General features: G+C 31.1%; 2 protein-coding genes across 2 annotated transcripts; both read right to left on the bottom strand.

Moving 5' to 3' along the window:
* Nucleotides 1-4,535: 4,535 nt before the first annotated feature.
* LOC110700643 (probable serine/threonine-protein kinase At1g54610) lies at nucleotides 4,536-11,309 on the bottom strand. The gene is made up of 9 exons (XM_021878211.1): nucleotides 10,200-11,309; nucleotides 9,088-9,372; nucleotides 8,592-8,906; nucleotides 8,223-8,450; nucleotides 7,940-8,037; nucleotides 7,273-7,363; nucleotides 6,642-7,184; nucleotides 6,199-6,322; nucleotides 4,536-5,514 (listed from the first exon to the last, which is right to left on the bottom strand). The coding sequence occupies exons 1-9, from the start codon at nucleotides 10,536-10,538 to the stop codon at nucleotides 5,495-5,497; spliced, it is 2,043 nt and encodes a 680-aa protein (XP_021733903.1). The 5' UTR covers nucleotides 10,539-11,309; the 3' UTR covers nucleotides 4,536-5,494.
* A 7,439-nt stretch (nucleotides 11,310-18,748) lies between these two features.
* LOC110700644 (NAC domain-containing protein 100-like) lies at nucleotides 18,749-22,503 on the bottom strand. Its single transcript, XM_021878212.1, has 3 exons — nucleotides 22,244-22,503; nucleotides 20,414-20,679; nucleotides 18,749-19,562 (listed from the first exon to the last, which is right to left on the bottom strand). Exons 1-3 carry the CDS (start codon nucleotides 22,395-22,397, stop codon nucleotides 18,972-18,974), a joined length of 1,011 nt encoding a protein of 336 aa, XP_021733904.1. The 5' UTR covers nucleotides 22,398-22,503; the 3' UTR covers nucleotides 18,749-18,971.
* Nucleotides 22,504-22,733: the final 230 nt, after the last annotated feature.

The raw sequence follows: 22,733 nt of genomic DNA on the forward strand, positions 1-22,733 counted from the left end.
TATCTAACGCACGCGGGCATTCATTAGCAAGTTTTTTTTTTTTTTTTGAAACCAGCAAGTCCTTATTAATATTAAGGGTTTGTTCTCATTGACTGAACTCAGCTGAACTGAACTGAGCTGAACTGAACTGAAATGAATATTTTATAAGAGAAGGAAATTATGAGCTAAACTGAACTGAACTAAATTGAACTGAGCTAAACTGAACTGAGCTGAATTTCTACGTATGAGAACAGGCCCTAACTATGAATTATAATTTATATAAATAATTTTCAAAGAAATTAACGGTTGAAATTATCCATTTGCAAACATAAAAAAACATACTCGTAGTGCCTGTTCTAATAGATTGAAATCAGTTGAACTGAACTGAATTGAGCTGAACTGAATATTTTATAAGAGAAGGAAATTAGGAGCTGAACTGAACAAAACTGAGCTGAACTGAACTGAAAATAAACGTATGAGAACAGGCCCGTAATATGTACGTATAAAAAGGAAAAATCCAATAGTGGGACTTGATCCATAGTTATTATAACCCGTTTCGCATATTTCAGATCCTAAATTCTAACTAACTGGTTCTGACGGGTCATCCTCATTCCAAAAGGTAAAAGTTATCGTTGAATAGAAATTAGGCAAAAGCTAATGAGCGCCCCGGGGCGTTAGATAAAAGAATTAAAGTGCAAATATTAGAGTAAAATTAACATCAATTACACCGAACGACGCGTGATTTTTTCATGAATTTCTAACTTAATATCATTTCAACCAATAAAATTTATTTTTATCTAACGCTCCGGGGTGCTCGTTAGCAGAATCCTAGAAATTAAAGCAAAACTTACGAAATTGAGATGCCAATAAAAATTTAATACTCGGAATATCACTTAAATGACTAGCATTAATAATTTAAAAAATTACAAGTAGTTTGAACATTAATGATGGCAGACCAAAATTCCATAATAACCTCTAATGATTATCAAAGCATTAATAACCCAACTTTTTAACATTCTTTTGCTCTCAATTTTAGCCTATGAGAATTATCTTCAAATTCTTCATCACACTTTCAAGGAATAACATTTATTTTTATTTTTAAGTTAAATTTATTCGGAATAAATTTTAGAGAAGGTATTGCGTCAGTCGTCAATCCGGAATGAGAAAATGCTGATTTTGATACTCTCAATTATCTCGATTCTCGATGATATCCTTTATTGACTTGATGACATCTTTTAATGGTTAAATGATATCCTATTAGCCGGATGATATCATTTATTGACTATATGATATATAATGGCTGGACAATATCATATAACCAATAGAGATATCATCAAGCCATGATATCATATAGCAAATAGAGGATATCATCCAACATCATAGATACAATCATAAATGATATCATATAGGTAATAGAGGATATCATCCAACCATAATATTATATAGCCAATAAAGAATATCATCTAGCCAATAGAGAATATGATCAAGCTAATTGAGGATATCAAAATTCGCATTTCGTCAGTCCAGATTGACGAAACATTTTGACAATCCAGACTAACGCAATAGTTTGTGTAAATAGTATGCAAGGCTTGCGTTTTCACCTTGTTTTTACCAAACTTACATAATGTTAATTGAATTAGTTCACCGATTAAAAAAATTGATATTTATATATGTACATGGTGTACATCACAAATTATTGTTAGAGGAGAGTGTTCACAGTGTAAAATTCCAATGATGTAAAATTCAACTTCGATCACTTTTCCTACGTCTTTTTCTTCTTTTTTCCTTTATTCTCATCCAACTTCGGTCACCATCCAATTTCTATTAATTTCTCTATAGCTTTTAAGTAAACAAACAAGAAAAGCTTATTTGCAATAACTGTGATTTTACTTAAATAATTATACAAAGTATTTATACTATTTTAAAATGTGATTATTACTTTTAACTGTAATTTGCAATAAACTGTGATTTAAGGGTATAATTTTCCGCCAAACCAAACAAAACCTTATTGTGTTGCAACTTGCTAGCATTGTGACAATTTTGCTATAGAGTTTGTTTAGTTCACCTTAAATATATATTTTTTTTTTTTTAAGTTGATACATTTTGACTTTTTTGCACTATTTACAAACTATACTTTGATTAACTTTTGTAATTTATAGTTACAATAACATAAGTCATGTGAAATCTTGTTTAAATCGTCTAAATGTAAATTTTATTAATATCCACTTTTTATAATTTTATTGCAATGCTGATAATTAGAGATGTTAAGAAGTATTAAAATTGAACATTAGAAAACTAATAATAGAAAATTAGAAATGTGTCAACATAGAAAGTATGTTTTACAGCTAATCAAGATTGATCGGATCCTAACCACTGAGAACTAATCCCTAAAACCGGATTAGCCCAAAGGGTGAATCGGGTGGAACACCAAAAAAAAAAATTGATCGAATCCAATAGATATATTGATATATTGGTAATTGGTATACATATAAACTCGTACTCCACATTTATACAATTTTTTTTTTCTCTTGTGAGAAGGGCTTTCTAATATTTATTTCTTCTTAACTTTTGAGAAAAAAGTTAAATATATATAAACTCATACTTCGTATATGATAAATGCACTTGATAGAACATCCGTGGAGGTTTATGAGTTTCAGATGTTGACATGGGCTGGACATCTTGTAATCATACATTTGCATCAATCATTTACACCTCCTGTATTTTATGGGCCTGCTAAAGAAGTTCATAAATCATAACTATCAATGTCATAAGGCTAATTGGAGTAATTAAAGCCCAATTAACGCACCAACTTAAGGCCTTGACTTGATGGTGGTAATATTCATAATCATAAAACATCATCTTGTTACTTGTATTTAAAACTACGTCCGAGATAACTTTTAAAAATAGTATATGAAAAATTATACCCTTTAAAATGTGTATTTATTCATTAGCTACCTATTTAAAAGAGGAGAAATTTAATCCGCCATCTCCTAGCATCTTCATCTTTTTTTATTCACTCATGCTAGTGACTAGTGAGTAGCTTCTTTTATCTGTTCTCAAACCTTCTAGTTATATTACCAAGTTGTTCTTCATCTATAACTAATACTGCGTATCTAATTATATCACCACTAAGGTTCTTATTAAATTTATTTTGAGTAAGATAGACACGGACAACCTTGTCAACGGATCAGACTCAACACTTATTATTAGCCTACATCTATTATGTTTTGTATTGGGTTGGGTCGGGTTCACATGGACGATAACTTAATGCCTATTGTTATACGTTGACATCAAATCCTATTTTTTGGATGTTAGCTATTTGCCTCCTTCTCTATGATATATTGAGTTCATTGTATTACGTTTTAAAAATATCATTCCCTTTCATGTCACTAGTATTGTTCTAGTTGGCGAATTATGCATGTTAAGAAGTGCTAAAATAGACCACTTATACTCATCATAAAAAAGATCTTAAATAATTTAAATAACATAGTAGATCGAGTTGTATACTACTTATATAAAGTAATACTGTTACACGCCCTTTATTCATTATAGAATGTCAATTTTCTGTTTATCTTTTCTTTTATGTCTATAAATGTTTGTCAACTACTTAATCATAATTCGAAATAGTGTTTAAAATGGCCCATATCTCAATGGCATATCGCATATATCAAAGTAGAAGGGGAAAAAAGGGTCGTGTTGCCGGTCGTGTTGCCCATGGCTCGGTCCACGAGTTTCTTGTCATGCCGTTTCTTGTCATGCCGTGGATGCCGAGTTAGGTCGAAATTTTAAAAAGTTGACCCATGTACGGTCCAGGCCCACTTGCTATTGTGTCGGGCTTACGTGTCTTAGCAAAATTTCATTGATTTTAACATGCTTTGTTGTGCCGGGTCAGGTTGCGTTGTCCCTTATTGTGCTTCTTCCAAATAAAGGCGGCTCAAGCCTGGGCCACGGCCAGACACGCATGGTAATGTGCCGTGCCTATATCGTGCACGTGCCATCTTTGCACACGAGTGGGCAAAACACATAATGTATGATATTTGGTTAATCAGATTAGCAATATTTGATAATGTTTTTTTCCCAATTAAGTCTTTTTTAGTCCAATGATAATTATATTTATTATTTATTTTATCACAAATGAGCCAAATTTTCAAAATAAAATAAGGATTTGTTTGTTCCTCATTATGGGAATTGGCCAGCAGGATGTTTAGGGTAATTAGAAGTTAGAATTTAATAAACGTAGACCTCCATATTACCAATTCCCTACTCCCTCTTTCTATTGACTTCAAATTTTATTATTCTAGTTTGCTTAATACTCTTAATTTTTTTTTTTATTATTTATTTTTATTTTTGTCAAACTTATATGTGAACATAAGAATAATAAGGTAAAAGTCAAACTATAAACTACTAAGGGACTAAAGTCGTTTAAAATGTTTTGTGGTTTTCATGACTCTATTATCAATTTAATTTTCTAATTAACGAACAAGTTATGAGTTATTGTCAAACTATTGTACATCGGAATTAAATAATCAGATACAATTATACGAGTCAATTTTATTTTGGTGTTTAGAGAGCTACAGGGCAGGGTGAGAATTGATCCCAGGATCCTAGAATCGGAAAGGAAGCTCTAACCACTTGAGCTATCCCTCACTCTCTCAATTTTGTCAGATTTAGACAACGGAGAGCGTACGACAAGGAAGGACAACAAAACTTGGAAAATTTTATAAAATGAGTAGGCAAGGACCACCACTCAACAATCTAAACCTACCAAAGCATAATGATGGGTGTTACACAAGACAACAGTTGATATCAAACGGCCCAAAATGATATCTAATGCCAACATTTTGCATATGAAACCAACCAACCACTTCTACTATATAACATCGTTACTCAACGGCAATCATCAAATTTTCCTTTTTTCTCTCTTTAATTATAATCTTTACCTTTTCTTTTATTTTTAACTTTCTGCTTTTTCTTTTGTAGGGGCAAAGTAAGACAAGTTTGACCCTATTACAGCTATTTTAAGGCAGTTTTTCCTTTTTTCTTTTTTTTACAAAAACAAAGAAAATGGAAGAAAAAAAAAATAAAGTTGTTAAAAGAATTATTATTTTCCTTAGGAATATTTAGACAAAAAGGAAGCACAAGGCTACAAATATTATGAGTCATTATCATTTACAAGATATTAATAATTTCTTAAGATATAATCCCTATTAGTATGTACACTAAGGGGTGACAATAATCCTGCAAGGAAGTGAACTAACCACCAACTTCAGGCTTCAGCTTGGTTGCACCGAAAACTTGAACAGATTTTCTATGAGCATTTTGGTTCAGTCTCTTTTGCTACGGCTTCTACTACCTCTTTGGTAAGCACAGGAAACGCGGAGATTGAATTTTGAGTGGTTGATCACTCATGTGGTAAATGTCAAGATTGGATTTTCGCTTTATTGAATGGTATATGTCAAATTGTCAGAACTGAGCCAAATATAGAGCAAAACAGCGTTCTTGACGATTCTTCCACTCATTTTCCTTGTTTTTTCCCTGCAGGGTGCAGAATCAAACAAAATGAACAAATCTCACTCAAATGACTCAAGCAACTAATAAGTTTCTAATGCAAATTCATAATGGATAATCAATTGGCAATGCATCAGGCATCATTGTACGAAATAGGATCTTTATCGGTGGGACAACGAGGAAATCTTAGCATTTAGAACTTACATCCATATTCCATACCAACAATCAGATAACACGAATCATTATCCCATTGACATTATATAAATTTGCAGTTGTACACCAACTTTAGATAGTGGAGTTGAACGTTAGTGTAGTAGCTGTATATCCTATTTGGTCAATCAAGTGCCAAAATGATGTATTAATTCCCGGGGAATTTCTGGATTTCAGCAAGCATTACTCATCATGTTTACTAGATAATCATATAACCATGGACCTACAAGCCCAACATACTCGAAAAGGCGAAAAAGACAAAGAAAAAGGGAAGTTGAAAAAAATAACAAGTGAAAATAATAGTAGCATTAGAAAACGAGTTGTTGGCATTTAGGACTTGAAAAAGAAAAATCAATGAAGCAAGACTCGATATTGAAAAGTGAATGTCAAAGACTAACTAATTTCAAATCTAAGAGATAATAAAACAAATTATGGTTATTTGGTCCGATCAGTGAAGGGGAGGGAGGGAGTTGAGTCACATCATTTGCAACAAATCGTTACCTCTTTGAAACCACGATCTTCTAACTGCTTGACGAATCTGACGCTCATGTCTCTCTAAAAGTTCATCAACTCGGTATGATTGAGTTAACAATGGTCCTGAAAATTCAACTTTGTCTTCTTGATCCTGAAACCCAAAGAAATGACATCAGTAAGTTGCTGATGTTTAGAAATGTTGAAAGTAATACATTAACATAAAAGCTATGAATATGATATATAAACACAAAGAAAACCACTTTTGATGAAAACAATCCTGCTTCCTTTCAATTTAGGCATCAACATTGCTTATAGTTTTGATAATCACTGTGTTGTCAAAAAAGTCTTAAGGTTTACAAATAGGTATGACATAGCTGTAGCTAAGCAATATGCAAACGTGACAAGATTAATTGAATTCTCTTTTAGTTATGTTAGTTAATACATGATCAGCACTGATGATATGAACTAACCATGTGGTTTCTCTTTGCTCCAATCTCCTTCTGATATAGTGCTAAAGATAATTCCTGCGAATGGTACTCATCCGAGGTATCAAAAGAGTCAGGACGATCAAAGTTGCTCCACTGTCTCCTTACTGTATGCTTCAGTGCCTCATAATAATCTTGCCCTCTAGAAAAGGCACGAGCTTCTAGAGAAATATCCCCATTGTTAACATGCTTCTTTAATTCAGAATTATTTCTATCATTTGATGCTAAATATGTCTCTAAACCATTAAAGCTAAGCTTTGAACTAGACCGTCTGTGTGATCTAACAAATGTATCATCTCTTCTGCTTTTAGCCCATGCAAAGCCACTTGAAGCTGAAACTTGCAGTGGGCCTGAATATGGCACATCTCCTTGAGAAGCATTCTTTAAATGGGAAGGCTCTTCTCGCCTATCAACTGATGGCTTTGGTGGTTCCCTCCCTTTTATGTCTTCTTCTGGCTGAAAGAGAGCTAAACTTCCGTTGATTTTAACTCGCTGTGGATCTGGAACTTGAGATGGCAAAGGCAAGTCCTGCACAAAGGAAATTACAGAGGTTAGGAACATAGTAATTTCTTATTGTTTCTATAACGGCAATGGGCAGACAATAAGTTAGAGAGACCTCAGCTGGGGCAAGTTTACGTATGCCATTCGGTTTCTTTGTTGTCTTTCTTCCTGTTTCACTCCCTCGGCCTCTTCCACTCACTCTCTTCCTGTAAAATGAATATCAAACAAAACAGTCAGGCATAAAGCAGAGCGCCAAAGAAACCCAAGGAGCTTTAGAGTTTGACTTTAGAGGCAGAAACGCTGGGCTTTTCCATGTATCATGGAATAAAGTCCCACCATTTCACTGGATATTTATACTAATCATAATTTACCCCCGATATATGTCAAATACAGCAGTATATCACTATATCTAGTGTTTCTTGGCCGGAACAATAGTTTTAAAAAGACTAAAAACAGTGTTAGGATTTTTTTATTTAGGGAAAAAACAGTGCTAGGATCTGTTCACTTGTTTATTATTAACTAAATAAACTGGTTTTCTATGATTAAAATTGACAGTCGATAACAAAATGTATTTATTATTTTTGTTAAAAAGAGCTCAAAACTGATTTTATTGAAACTTATTTATATAAGTTGGATCAAATTAAGTCTTAGAGTATTGGAAACAGATCTAATTAGCAGTTTCATAAGAGAGTCAGATTTCCAAATGGTACCTAAAGATACAGTGTTGCTTCTTAGGTCCTAATCAAAGAGCGAAAGAAAAGGAAAAAGATAAGAAATATCACCTTCTAGCGTCATCACGACCTTTTGCATCAATTTCTTTATTAGGTGGGTATTTTGGCAATGTTGATGGGTCGCATGCATAGGGTTTACTGCTGAAATACTGACAATGAGACCAAATAAAAACCAATATTAGAAAGGACCTGAGTGATAGAATTCAAATTTTCAATAGAGTAATTACAATAAATTTAGTAGCACTGGCATATACATTAAAAAATGCTATACAGCAAGAAATGCAAGATATTCAGAGAAATGAATTTGGAATTAAACCAAGTATATAACTAATACCTCAGAGCATAGAGCAGAAGAAGCACTTCCACGGTTGTATGGTTCCACAGAGAGTAAAGTTTCAATAAGGCTCACAGCAGGTTCGGGCATATCTTTACAAGTTACCATAAGAGAGCTCTCGTAACGCTGTTGTGGCTTAAAAAGCGTGGCATGAGGAAGTTTAGACTTCTTCCAGTACTCATCAGGTGGGGATCCGCATAGCTTGAAGATTTTATGCAATTGTTCAACCTGTTCATCAAATGTCACAAGTTTTCTCAAGGTTTGGCATGAAAATGAGCGATACCATAATTCTGTTCTCTAAACTTTAATTTGTGCAAAATGATGTAATTATCACGTTGAGAAAGCCATGAGCTTGGCAAAAGTAATCACCTCAGTTCTCCCTTGAAGGAGAGGTTTTCCTAGAAGAACTTCAGCAAATACACAACCAACACTCCAGAGATCAACAGACGGTCCATAATCTGTTGCCCCTAGTAGAAGCTCAGGAGGCCGGTACCACAAGGTTACAACACGGCTAGTGAGTGGTTGCCGTTTTGTACTGCAGAAGTTCGCCAAACCAAAATCAGCCACCTTCAAAATCCCTTCATTATTTACCAGAAGATTTGACCCTTTAATATCCCGATGCATTATACCTCGCGAATGGCAGTGCTCAATTCCTGATAACAGTTGCTTCATATAGCACTTGACCTGCATATATCAAGGAAATTTGTTACATAAACGAAAGAGATGCAGCATTATACTCCAACATTGTTTTAGACAACTACTACCAACCACATCCCACTAAAATAAAGAGAAGTTAAACAGTTTTTCCCAAATGAAATTATCAATAGTACACAAATGCGGTAATGAATATCTGAACTGAACAAACCTGTGCCTCCGTAAACTTTATATCAGGACAAGACACTAGTCCAGCAAGATCATGTTCCATGTACTCAAAAACAAGGTATATGCTACATGATAATTTGGAGGTGACAATTCCTTCCAACTTTATAATATTAGGATGATCAAGCCTCCGAAGAATCAATATCTCTCGCGCCATAAACCTAACACTCTCGGGCTCAAAGTTGTCAAACCGAACTTTCTTCATAGCAACTATCTTCCCAGTTTCAATGTCACGTGCTCGAAAAACACTGCTGTATGTACCTTGGCCAATCTATGCAACAAGTAAGAAAAACAAAACACCAATAAGTCTACATAACAAATGCATGAGTAACAGTTGATACATGATAAATCCAGAACAAAAATCAATCACAAACACTCATTTACTTGGGCATTAGACATACTAAACCAAAAATCATCATCAAACTAAAACCTCAATACTATCAGCATAAACACCATCTTTTAATACATTTTACTCAAGTTAACACCGCCTTATGCCAGAATCCGGCCAACGTTCCGAACTTCCGACTACTTGAACTTGAAGAAAAGTACAAAACAAGAAACATCAGCTTGAAAAATAATCTCTCCTTCTATAACAAACAATACCAGAATTTGGCCCCAGAGAAAAACTTAGTACCAGGACAAGCTTCCAATTTTTAACCCCAACCACCCAATAAAAGACAGAAATCACATGAAATTGACAGATTACATTCTCAAACAAAATAGAAGCTCAAACCCAAGTCAGTAATTGTCACATGTAATCAAATTAAGACTAAAGAACAAATTTTCATGAGATATCACAGTACTATAAAAAGAAAATTAAATAAAATTACAAAATTTAAACCCAAAACCATCAATATTAGCTGTAATTTCTTCTTTTGAGAACAAACCCAGCTCAATTTCCAAAAACACACAGAACCTAATTCTCATCACACATCTCAATTTCCCTCAAAAATTCAAAATTCTTACACAAACTATGACATAAACAAAAACATAAACCCGGATCAAATCCCCTCTACATCATTACCTTAACTACCCAAAAAACCACTAAAAATCACAACTAAAACTAAAATGAAATGCAAAAACTGAACAATTTAGCACCTTTTCTAATTTCTCAAAAGCATCAACTCTGAGAGGCAACCAACCATGAATAGCCTCACCAGCAACAGCACTCAACCAAGCAGGCCAACCAGCAGCAACCTGTTCACCTTCAACATATTTCTGCAAATTCCCTAACCTAAAACTCACTGATTCACTCCCACAAGTTGAGCTGACTCGCCCTGAATCACTTGGGTTAAACCTCTTCTTCCCTTCTGACTCAGTGGGTCCCACCCTGCTCCGACCAGAACCCCCGACAACCACTACATTGTCTCTGAACACGCCGGAGTAATCTGCCGCCGGTGTCACTGACACTCCTCCTTTTGAACTCACACAACCCATCAAAAAATTCCAATTTTTTTTTAAAAAAATAATTTTTCTAATTAAAAAATTATAAAAAACAAAATTGAAAATTTATGATGACCCAAGTTTTCTTGGGATCATTGAAGAAGACCCAGATCGCTGAAAATTAAAAAAGATTATATTTTTAGGTGAATTTAGTAAAATGAATGTGGAAATTTAGGGAATGTGAGTGTGTTTGAGAGAATTATTTATATATACACACAATTATGATTATAATGTTAGAATATATGGTGAATGCAATGATAGTGATTTGGGTGATGTGGCGTGGTTGATTATATTTGGACTAGTAGTAAAATTATTATTGAATTTTGGGATTTGGATTTGGATTTGGATTTCCAGTATTTTGTTTTATTTTATTTTTGTTAAAAAAAAATGGGTTTTTTTTTTTAGTGGAATTATTTGAGTGCGGCAATTGCGGAAGGTGGAGGGAGAAAGAGTGGAGTGAAGAAGAATAGAAAGAAGGAAGGAAATAGCGAGATGAGCGGCCTTAAGATGGATTTTTATTTGTTATGGAGTGGTCTACGGTCTACCTGGTTTTGTGCATTCTTTTTTGGTTTTATATGGTTTTATATATGATGTCAATCTGAATATGAAAGTATGTTTTGTACATTTGGGTATACCGTTTTTTACACTGGGTGTACGGTACACCCAGGTTATTTTGCTCATTAAGTTTAAAAATTTACATAAGTATATATAGACTTTGGGTCTTTGTTACTCCTTCCGTCCCTTATTAACTTATTTACATGCCTATTTGCCTATTTCTAATATTTAATTCTCATATACTAATAAAGAGAAATATGCATGTAAATAAGGGATGGAAGGAGTAATTAATTTACATTACTTAATTTCAAGGTTTTTCTAAGAGTATTAGAAAAGAGGAGTTTGTTATTTATTGCTCTCGGTTTTAAATGGATTAATTGATACGGAAATTTAAAGATAACATAGGATCGAGTTCGTGAAGTATAAAAAGATTGAAACATAGAGGCACGAGCACGGGGCATGCATGTTAATCATATGTTATGTACTCTATAGTTTGTATAATACGGAGTATATAATAATATATCAATAGGTCAAGTTTATGTCATACTTTGGTTGAAAAAACACAACAAGACACGGTAAAATGGGTCTAAGAGTAATTTAAAGTTGATTGGGTTATCGTGCTTCTCAAATTGTTCATATAGCTAGAGTACTACTTTAGTCTACCATAATTTTGCAAATTCTAAATTTGGTGCCTAAGACACCTTAAGAACAAAGAAGATCTTTATGTAGAACACTAGAAGTAAAATGAAGTTGAAAGTTAGGTTTTTTTTTTCTTTTGTTTTTTAAAGTAGAATAATGTTGAAAGTTAGGTCTTAATGACATTGACTAAGTTTATGTGAATTTTAAGAAAATTAAAAAATGGAAAAGTAAATAAATAAGTTGGTATTATACTTTTTTTTTAATACACTTTATTTAGTGAATTATTTTTATTGTGCTGAAATTATTTTTGTTGAACTTAAATTAGTTTTACATAATTTTTTTACATATTTGAAATTATTTTTACTAATGAAAACTTATTTTACTAATTTTCTATTATTTTTTTTAAGTTAATGATTTTTACTGTTTAAAAATTATTTTTACTAGATATTGTTATTTTAAAGTGAAGATAAGCGGGCCTTAAGGCATGTTATCTTTAGTTCAGTTCAGTTCAGTGCAGTTCAGTTCAATTCCTAATTTCCTTCTCTCATAAACAACTCAGTTCAGTTCAGTGCATTTCAGCTCCAATCAATTCAATTCAGTTCAGTAAACCAGAACATACCCTAAGTTTACATTTTATTAATAAACAATTTGAATATGTCAATAATTTAACTTAGAAATTAAAGTACGAGTGTTCAATAAAATATAGTTGTGGAGATAGTTGTTAGATGTGATGGTAATTATTAGTTGTGTAAATAAGTGTCAGCTATTATATTGAAGATTGATAGTTAAAGACTTAAAGTAGTACTCTTAGCGTTTAGCAAATAGCTATTAACCCGCAGCTAAATTAAAAAAAGCTAAAAGGGCTATATATATAAGTGTTAAATATACTCTAAAAAATTGTTTAATTTAGGAAATCATGACTGAGATATACTAATTACACTGATTTACGCGTGTTTTTATCACGAATTATTAATTTTATACAATTTTCAAGAGTGTATTTAATGCTTATATGCAACCCTAAAGGCTACATATATCATTGCTCTTTAAACAATATATTTTTTCCTAAAAGTATATAGTAAATTATCAACTACTACTGGTCTAAAAAAAATAAATTATTAACAACTACTTTTAATTTTTTTGATAATTCAACCACTACATTAGTGGATTAACTTGACCTCAAATCACTATAAGCTACTCAAAAACTAGTGTCAAATACATCCAAGATCATTACTTTCATTCCCTACGAAATAAAATTAATCAAACTAACAAAGTAACAAGTAATATACATAAATTTAGTCCTAGAACTCTAAAAGCATATTCTTTAACTTTGAAATGGAACTTGTAGAAGAAGCTATATGTGGTTCCAATTTCAAAATTGTAAATACAAGAATTGTCATTACAAAATAATGCAAGAAAAAGTCACAACTTTCAAATATTAAAATTCACAATTTGAAAAATGATGTCAATTTCTAGTAAATAAATGCTCGGTTTGAAATATATAAACTACCTTAGTGTTCATTGGTTGGTAAACAACTTTCAATTTATTTTAGTATGTTTTTGCGCCAAAAAAAAAAATAACAATTTGTAAATTAAACTTCAACTTAAAAAAATTTGAAATACATAATATTGTAGGTGAAACATTAAAACCAAAGGGACCCTCATGAAACCATGAATTCTTATCCAATGAAGAATACAAAGAAAAAGGCGCGTTAGATTGGTTTAGATTATTGGATTGTTGGGTTAGAACAAAATAATGTTTGACAATCTAGTTTTAGTGTGGAAACTTTGGATCTTTTTTTTATTTATTTATGAAATTGTCGAACCATATAATATGGAGTATAATAATATTGGAATATTGTACTATGCAATATAACCAGTCTTTACGTTTTGCAGTTCAATTCCGAGTTGTCAGAAAGACAAAGTGCTCGTGAGATAATGTGTGGAAACTGGAAAAAGAACAGAAAGTAGACACGAAAAAAGTCAAAGACGATGGGAGGAAAAAAAATAATACTCCATCCACATTTTTAACCGTCTCTTGTTACTCCTAGTACGGAGTATTTTATACGGAGTTAGGATCTCTTTATTTCAGATTAATTTTAGTTCAGCTCAGTTCCTAATTAGCTTCTCTTATAAACGGTTAAGTTCATTTTAGCTAGGTAAATCTGAATACTCTTAGGGGCTGTTCTCTTCCGTTGAAATTCAGTTCAGTTCAGTTCAGCTCTTAATCTATGTCTAATGATATTGCTAATGATATAAAGTCAAATTTCCTTCTTTTAAGCTCTTATTACAACGACAACAACAACAATAATAATAATAACAATATTAACAACAATAATAATAATAATAATCAATAAGTAATAAATAATAATAATAATAATAATAATCAATAAATAATAATAATAATAACAATAATAACACTAATAATAATAATAATAATAATAATTTGGGGTTAGATACTAGTTAGATACATGTATTAATTAAAACATTAAAGAGAGTGGGTTAGGGTGTTGGACTGTTGGGCCGTTGCCTCTGTTAGCTTTTCGTGTTTTTTTTTTTTAAATATTTTTTTAAAAATTTGTTTAAATGGGTTAGATACATGTAAGTGTTTTGTGTTCTTTTGTCATAATACTATTTTATTTTTAAATTAAATAGTATATGTGTTTAAAATGTTTAGAGGTTTCAAGTTTTTAATATATTTTCCATAAATTTTATAATTATATAGTATATTTTTCGTAAATATTTTAATATGTACATTTGTATATACACATATGTATAGTAATAAATAATCAATAAATAATCAAAGATCACTAATCCGTAGTTAAAAATTACTAATTAATAAGTTCAGTTCAGTTCAGTTCAACTGAGTCCAGTCAATCAGAACAGGCCCTTAGTATTTCCAATATCGGTCAATCCATTCTAAATTATTCCGTATAAGAGTGTTTTCTATTCATTTGATTTATACTTATTTGAACTTAATTAAATTGAATCTTTAGTTGTAATTTAAACTTAGATAACTCTTATCAGAATTTAATATACCTATATCTATCTTAACTGAACTGAATAGAACTGATTGGAGCTAAACTGAATTGAACTAAAATTAAGTTGAAGAGAACAGATCCTTAGAAGGGATTCCGGATTCGAGATCTCCTTATCCTCTATATATGTTCTTAAACGTTGACCTATATATTATACTGCATGCATGTTAGATAAAAGGTGCAAATTTAATAGAGGAAGGAAAATTCTTCACCTAAATGCTCAAATGATCAACCCAATTTCACTTATTTAACAATCATCACCTAAATTCAGCCAAAATTAAAAATAAGTTATAATCGAACTTGATCCAAACAACCTATTTGTCGGCTAAATCATTTTATATCCATTTTTTTTTTAATTTTTTTAGGCAAGATATAAAGAAGTAAAGGAAATAGAAAAAAATGTAAAATAAAACCATTAAATGCATGTTTTAAAATATAAAAAAAAAGGTAAAAAAGTAAAAAAGCCATTTTGAAACAACTTTTGGTCTCTTTACACACCTTGTGTGTTCTTTTAGAGTTCACACTTCACGCAAATACCCTTTAGTAGTGGGTCCTTTATTAGTGGTAAATTAACATGGTTGCTCTAAGCCACAATGGCTAATTAAAAACGATTAGTAAAGTATGCATCTCTATGTTTGTCACTTTGGCACAATCCATAAAAACTGCAAGTTTTATTCATGTTTATACATGTTTTGAGTTCTTTAATTTATTAATTCATATTATATTATGGTGTTAATTATTTGGTCAAAATGATTATAGTTCGTTCCATTAACTTTGTAAAGGATATTAAGAAAATTCCTCTTTTCACTAATAATAAAACATTATTTAAGCTAGCACTTCCATGTTTGGTGTTAAATTATATACAAATTGAAAGAGTAGTGGCATAAATTCATTGACATGTAGGGTTATTTGGTTGTTATAAGAATTGATATATGGGACCATTTGTTCATTAATTCAACCATTTTTATTTATTAAATATAAATAAACTATGAATAACCTTTGTTTTTACATGAAGGGAATTTTTATAATTCAAAATGTATACTAGACAAAGTAGCTTAAAAATTTATGTACATTATTTAATGCTTTTTTATTTTTGTCAGCTAATATTAATGCTCTGCTTTTTAAATATAGCATTTCTCCCTCTATTTTAATGTCTACTTATTATAATCGATTGATATACTCTCAACCCACGTTTAATTTTACAAAATGATTTGAAAATTTCTAACTAACATGCTCCGTAATTCAACTTACCAGAAGTTTGATATCCAGTTAATTAAATATCTGAAGTGTCATTATGTATTCTAATTATATATGCCTGTTTTTTAATTTTGCAAGTTTTTTTTTTTTTTTTTTTTTTTTTTTTTTTTTTTTTTGTGTTCTACCCGGTTCACCCTTTGGGCTAATCCGAATTCGAGGATCAGTTCTGGGTGGTTAGGTTCCAGTCCCTTCCCAATTGTTGTTGCGGGGGATCAAACACGAGTCCTCCCTACCAAGTATAGTCCCAATCACCACTACACCAATAACTAATTGGTAATTTTGCAAGTTTATTAAATATGCAAAAGCCACTATTAACAACAATGTCACAACCATGAAATGATTAGCTTTTCACGACTAATAAAATGTGTAGTTAATGTTAGGGACTCGAACATATGTATGTTTGTATGTATAGTGTTAAAGGATGGAATAATTAAGTATACATTTAATAAATGAAGAGAATAATTAAACATGACAATAAAGCAATTTAGAAAAGAGGACAATCATTTGGGATATAGGGATTGGAGTTAATTGTAAATTTATTGGTGCTCATCAGACCTCAGAGTTATTAAATGTTGGTGATAAGAAACAATTAAAACATCTAAAAAATTGGTACAATTATTAATTGTACTCTTCATTGAAAAAAGAAAAAAAAATTAGTTCTGTAAAAATCAATACTCGTAATATCTAGTAAGATTAAGTTTAATTCATTAAAAATAATTTCAATTCAGCAAACTAAAACTAAGGTGAAGAAATTATCCAAATAAATCCAGTCCATACCCAATTTGTATAGATATTTGAAAGTTATTATTTATTACCATACTACGGGCCTGTTCACATTTACTGAAATGAGCTAAACTGAACTGAGCTGAACTGAACTGATTGGAACTGAACTGAACTGAACTGAACTGAATTGAGTTGAAATGAATATTTTATGAGGGAGAGAAATCAAGAGTTGAACTGAACTGAATTGATTGGAGCTGAACTAAACTGAACTGAACTGATTGGAGCTGAACTGAACTGAAATTAAGTAAATGTGAACAGGCCCTACGTAATTTTTTTTAAAGTAAGACATATAAACTAGGGGCCTGTTCTCTTATGTTGAAATTCAGTTCAGTTCAGCTCAATTCAATTCAGTTCAGTTCAGTTCAGTTCAGCTCAGCTCCTAATTTCCTTCTCTTATACAATATTCAGTTCAGTTCAGTCGAATTCAGTCAATGAGAACAGACCCTAGATCAGGAACGTCTTCTCGCAAGACCGTTCGTGCCTTAATCTATCTATGAATTCAAATATCTAAATATCTACAAATTGAATAACATTGTCATTCCCGTCAAAAAAAAAAAAAAAAATAACATTGTCATTTGGTGCCTTAATTATACAAGACAATGAGTGACACATGATACGAATACTCTCCAATATAATCAATCTAGTGATCTCTTTTTCTTTTTCTTTTTTTCTTTTTTTCTTTTTTTTCAGTTAGAAATTGAAATTCAAATACTTTATATGGAGTATTTTAGTCAAGGAGTATCAATGCTTGAAACTAGCTAAGACTGGAAAAGGTTGGATTTTTTAAAGTACGTCTTTATTTTTATTTTTTTTACGGAAAGTACTTCTTTATTCTTATGTGATAGTTTTAGTTTATATACGTAGTATATGCCTTTTAACTATCACACAAGAATAAAGACTTCAAATATTGTAATGTTGGATTTTTAATTGTTTAGTCTAACACCGACTAATTAATCTTAATTAAAATGTCAAGCCAATTGTTTTTTTTTTTTTTTTTTTTTTGGTGCACATGTCAAGCCAAATGATGAACCAACTAAAGTGGATTAATATCCAAACTAATTAGTCAAAAAAAGCTGGTATAAAATCAAATTGACCTGATTGCATGGCCAATAAATGGTGGCGCAAAGGCACAAAAAGATTTCATCGAATCATATTTATGAACATAAATCCCTCAATCCGCAGTAATACTTGGTTGGTATATACACCTACAACATGTATTTCTTTCATTTATATTTTTCGACCACTAATTGATTAAAGTAGTTCGTTCATACGAGTATTATTTGCCACTTACGATAGCAATGCATTATCTGTCATTTTAAGTTTTAAGATGTTGATCAATGTATAATATTTTAAGACCAATAATCAATATGTAATAAGTATGGTTTTCCAATATATCTTATTAGTTACAATAATAAAGAATATTCTACCAAAAAAAAAAAAAAAAAAAAGAAGAAGAAAATACTCCCATACTAATAAGTAGATCAGTACCAAGTTTGTTACGTTATCACATAACCTGAAGGGTGAACTAATTTCTTTACTTTTGCATCACTTAAAACCTAGAACAAAAATTCCTTTTCCCTGCATATCGTATGTGATGTTTGTTGGTGGAGGAGATTGGCAAGGAAGAATAAGGTAATAATAATTGAAATTTGAATAAGGGTTTGATCTCTTCAGATTATTTTCAGTTCAGTTTAGTTTTTAATTTCCTTCACTCATGAAATATTCAGTTTAGTTAAGTTCCAATAAGTTCAGTTCAGTCAATCAAAACAGTGAACAGACCGTTACTACACATTGATTTAAATCTATATCAACTAACGAACACGGATTTTATTGTAAATTTTTAACTACGTAATCCCACTTTGAAAAACGGAAACATATATTACTTATATATAAATCTAAGGGTTATGAACAACAAAACCCTATAATAATAAACAATAACAATAATAATAATCTCGATAGATAATTGGGCTTTGCCCACAATAATTACACTTTTAACAAGTTACATCATCATCATCTGAATTTAGATAATTATTTCTCTTCCATGCAACTCAATTATCAACAAGCAGGAGATCGAACTAGTCACATAAATTGTTAGCTTCAATTTCATATATATAAATATATGTTCATGTATTATATTGTACGTACATGATTGCATGCATCACCACATGGAGTCCAAGTTGAATGGTTGTTCCTGTTGGAGTTGCTGTTGGTTTTGTTGATTTTGTTGCTGTTGTTGTAAAGACTGGAACACCGTCTCAGCAGACGGCGAAGGATGGAAAGTCGAGCATAGTTCACTAGTCGTTCCTAGAGGCAACCCTTGCTGGTTGCCTAGGAACGACGAGTAGTCAGTAGCACTACTACTCGTGTTTCGAAATTGTAGAGCCTTAAGCAACAAGGAATTTACAGTACTATTTAGGTTAGGAGTAAGCAAGGTAGATGGCCATGATGATAGTGAAGGGAGTGTTGTGGCCATTTCTCGTGCCCAATTTAAGTTTAAATTCGTGTTCGGGTTTAAATTGAGATGATTAGGGGTGCAATTAGGGTAATCTTGTAGTGAAGGGTATGAAAATGTAGGGTTATTTGGTGAAGTTGATAGGGTGTTTAGATTTGGTAGTTCAATGTCTCCAAATTCATTTGTAGTTGTGTTGGTGTCATCTGGTGAGTCTGGTGAGACCATAGAAGGTGATGTGGGTTGTGGTTTTTTTATCGCTACACTCTTCTGGAAAACCCTACATACCACCCATTCATCCTGCGGACATGTAACAATTGATCTTATGAAAAAAAATATATAGGAAAATTAGCAAAAAATAATTCCAGGTAGTAAATAATCTCAACTTTAGAAATTGCAATAAATAATAATGTGGACTATGATATGATGTGTCATGCAAATGAAAAAGAGTATTACAAATAAAATTATGATATAAATGTGTCATGTAAATGAAAATTGATTATTGAAGTGTAATATTAAAACAAATGTATTACATCATATAAGTAAAATTATGTCACAATAATATCATATTTTTTAAAATATCAATTATTATAAGGTATCACCTCTAGCTATAATTTGATCATTATCTAAGGGTCATATGAATGACTCATACACAATGAAAATTCTATGGTAGTCAATCCTTAAAATAACTATCATTATACTATTTTTGTTTATTTATTTATTGATGTTTTATTTTATTTTTTTATGTTAAAATTAATTATAAATTTTTTCCTTATTTTTAAAATTTATTTGTATTTTCTTTTACATTTTTATATATTTTCATAACCAATTTATGAATTATTTTTAATTTCAGTAATAATAAAACTAAATTTGGAAAATTAATTATGAATAATATAAAAAAAAAATTCAAAAATTTATCAAAATTAATAAATGAATTTAAAATTTAGATAAATAATTTATAATTAATTTTAACATTGTAAAATAACATTTTAAAAAATATTAATTAATTTATAGTATTAGTCATTTTAAAGATGACTACCGTAGAATCATCCAAAACAATATGATACAAGATAAAGAGTAGATCGAAATTAGTACGTAAATGATTCGGATAGAGAATGTACAATTTTAAAGGGACAAAAGTATGTAAGTACCTTGGAGGGTTTGAAAGAAAGCTTATTATCGAGACGATATTCATGCATAACCCAATTAGTTTTCTCTCCCTTAGGTGCTCTTCCACGGTAAAATACAAGAGTCTTCTTCATCCCAATTAACCCCCCTCCTCTATATATCTCTTTGTCCTTCCCTGTGGTTTTCCAATAACCTGCTTCTGTTGCTCGATTTGTCCTTAAACCTGTTGGGTATTTTCGATCTCTTAGGCTGAAAAAATACCATTCTTTTTCTCCCATTGATGCTTTTCCTGCACATTAATTATTCATGGAGAGTTATAGTTTCACTACTTTTTTGTATGTAGGTACGTACTAAAAAAAAAAAAATCTACGAGTAGTTAAATTTGATAACACGGGCTAAACCGACATAGAATTCTAATGTTTTGACATAGAGATAACAACACAAGAATAACATACATTTAACTCTATTTTTAAAACATCTATAGGTATGTAAATACAACTTGAATTGCATTAGACCTATGGTTTAGGTTGTAAATTCAACTCTTTATTAGTATATCAAATTAATGAAAAAAAATCCCAATATAATACAAGCAAAACCTAAATATTTTTCGAATTAGACTATTTGAGTACCTTATTATCGGATACTTTGTAAATATGTAATGATATGTGAAGCCTTAAGAATTAAATGAATTTCATAAAATGGTATTCCTTCCAAACAATAAGGAGTAAATTGAGGGAGTATATACAGTATATGTTTGAGAATTGAATTTATGTCAGAATCACGAATCAATTGAAGCAATCATTGATTAGTTGTTCATAATCTTTCGTTTCATAGCTTCTTTTAAGTAGTCATCACATTTACATCGATGATTAAGACATTGACAAAGGTAAGTCAAAATCATATAAATGGACTTTTGTCACGTGCTAGGCCTCACATTCATCACCCATAAAAAAAAGTCAAAACTAGTAACTCTAATTCCCAACTCCTCTTTTCTCTTCGATCTACCTCTAAACTTACTCATCAAGTCCCAACCACCGTCGTTGAACTCGCTCGTTCTCCGCCAATACGCCATCCTTTTCTCTTCCAACTCCTTTTCCGGCTGTTCGCCGCGGATTGTGCAACAACCTCCATTTGCTGATGTCTTTTGCTTCGGTACGTGCGCAGGCTGTCGATCGATCGATCGCCCTTGATTGCAACACTCTCCGATCATCACAAGTTTCTAAGGTTATTCATTTATCGATCTCTATTATATAAGTAAGCTATGAGTATATTTTATTTTTTTCAATGATGTTGATGTGTTAGAGATATGATATCATCAATATCGGAAAATATATGCTAGAGTTGTTTATTTTTCTTTTCACGCTCATATTACGTGTATATATATTATTATTTTTTTATTTGTCGTGGCTCCTAAAAGACAACCATAATGTTCATTTATTCAAAAACTTAAGAAAATATTATCGAGATTTTGTTGTTATTTAATTTATGTTACATTATTATTATGTCTTTAAAAATTCAAGTTATTTAATATTTTAATTCAAGTATTACTTATTTGAATTCTTTTTGTCTAGAATTAGTTGTAGCTTTGAGCACTTTTTTTCCAGGAAGTCGTAGTTTTGAATTTTTGATAATATAATTAAGTAATTTACTGACGTGACCTTTAATCCACGTTGAGATCACTGATTCAAAAAATTAGAAATAAAAATTTGAGCTACTAATGTGACAACCAACCCCCTACATTCGAAAATATGATTAATTAAGAAATTTGTAACAAAATCATAAATTGGCTAAACTACTAAATATTTACAATGCAAAATTAGGGCATTATAATTATCCAATCTATAAAATTATACCTGGAAGATCCCAAGGTTCGCACTTGTTAAGATCAACATCAGCAATAGCCTTGGAATTAAAACTACAATCAGAAACTTTCTTTGATAAATAAAATGTAATGAGCTCCTCGTCCGTTGGATGAAACCGAAACCCTGGAGGAAGATTCTCCTCCATTAGATTATATCGATATCGAATATTCAACCCCGAGTTTAGCTAGCTAATGTACAATTATATTTTTGAGGAGTAGAAGAAATAAAATTAATTAGAAGGAGAAAATAAAGTTAAGGGTAAATCTCCTTAAATATATATATACATACATGCCTTAAAAGAGGTAGCAAGTTTGGGTGTTAATAGGAAGAAAACATTCTTGAGGAAGAAGCTCCTATTTTTAGTCCACTTTATTTACTGTTCTTCTGGAAACTGATCAGCTAACATTTTGACAAAGGTTTATGGTGAATCAATTCATGTGTTTCTATTTTTGAATTACTCAATTTGGATTATTTTATTTTA

This window comes from Chenopodium quinoa, unplaced genomic scaffold (genome assembly GCF_001683475.1).
Source record: "Chenopodium quinoa cultivar QQ74 unplaced genomic scaffold, ASM168347v1, whole genome shotgun sequence".
NCBI lineage: Eukaryota > Viridiplantae > Streptophyta > Magnoliopsida > Caryophyllales > Amaranthaceae > Chenopodium > Chenopodium quinoa.

Coding starts and splice junctions, on each gene's coding strand:
- LOC110700643 (XM_021878211.1), bottom strand. CDS start 10,538: ATGGGTTGTGTGAGTTCAAAAGGAGGAGTGTCAGTGACACCGGCGGCA. Junction 7,364..7,939: donor GGTCGTGATGACGCTAGAAG/GTGATATTTCTT, acceptor TTCATTTTACAG/GAAGAGAGTGAGTGGAAGAG. Junction 5,515..6,198: donor AAGATCGTGGTTTCAAAGAG/GTAACGATTTGT, acceptor TGCACCCTGCAG/GGAAAAAACAAGGAAAATGA.
- LOC110700644 (XM_021878212.1), bottom strand. CDS start 22,397: ATGGAGGAGAATCTTCCTCCAGGGTTTCGGTTTCATCCAACGGACGAG. Junction 20,680..22,243: donor CGAACCTTGGGATCTTCCAG/GTATAATTTTAT, acceptor ATTAATGTGCAG/GAAAAGCATCAATGGGAGAA. Junction 19,563..20,413: donor TTTCTTTCAAACCCTCCAAG/GTACTTACATAC, acceptor ACATGTCCGCAG/GATGAATGGGTGGTATGTAG.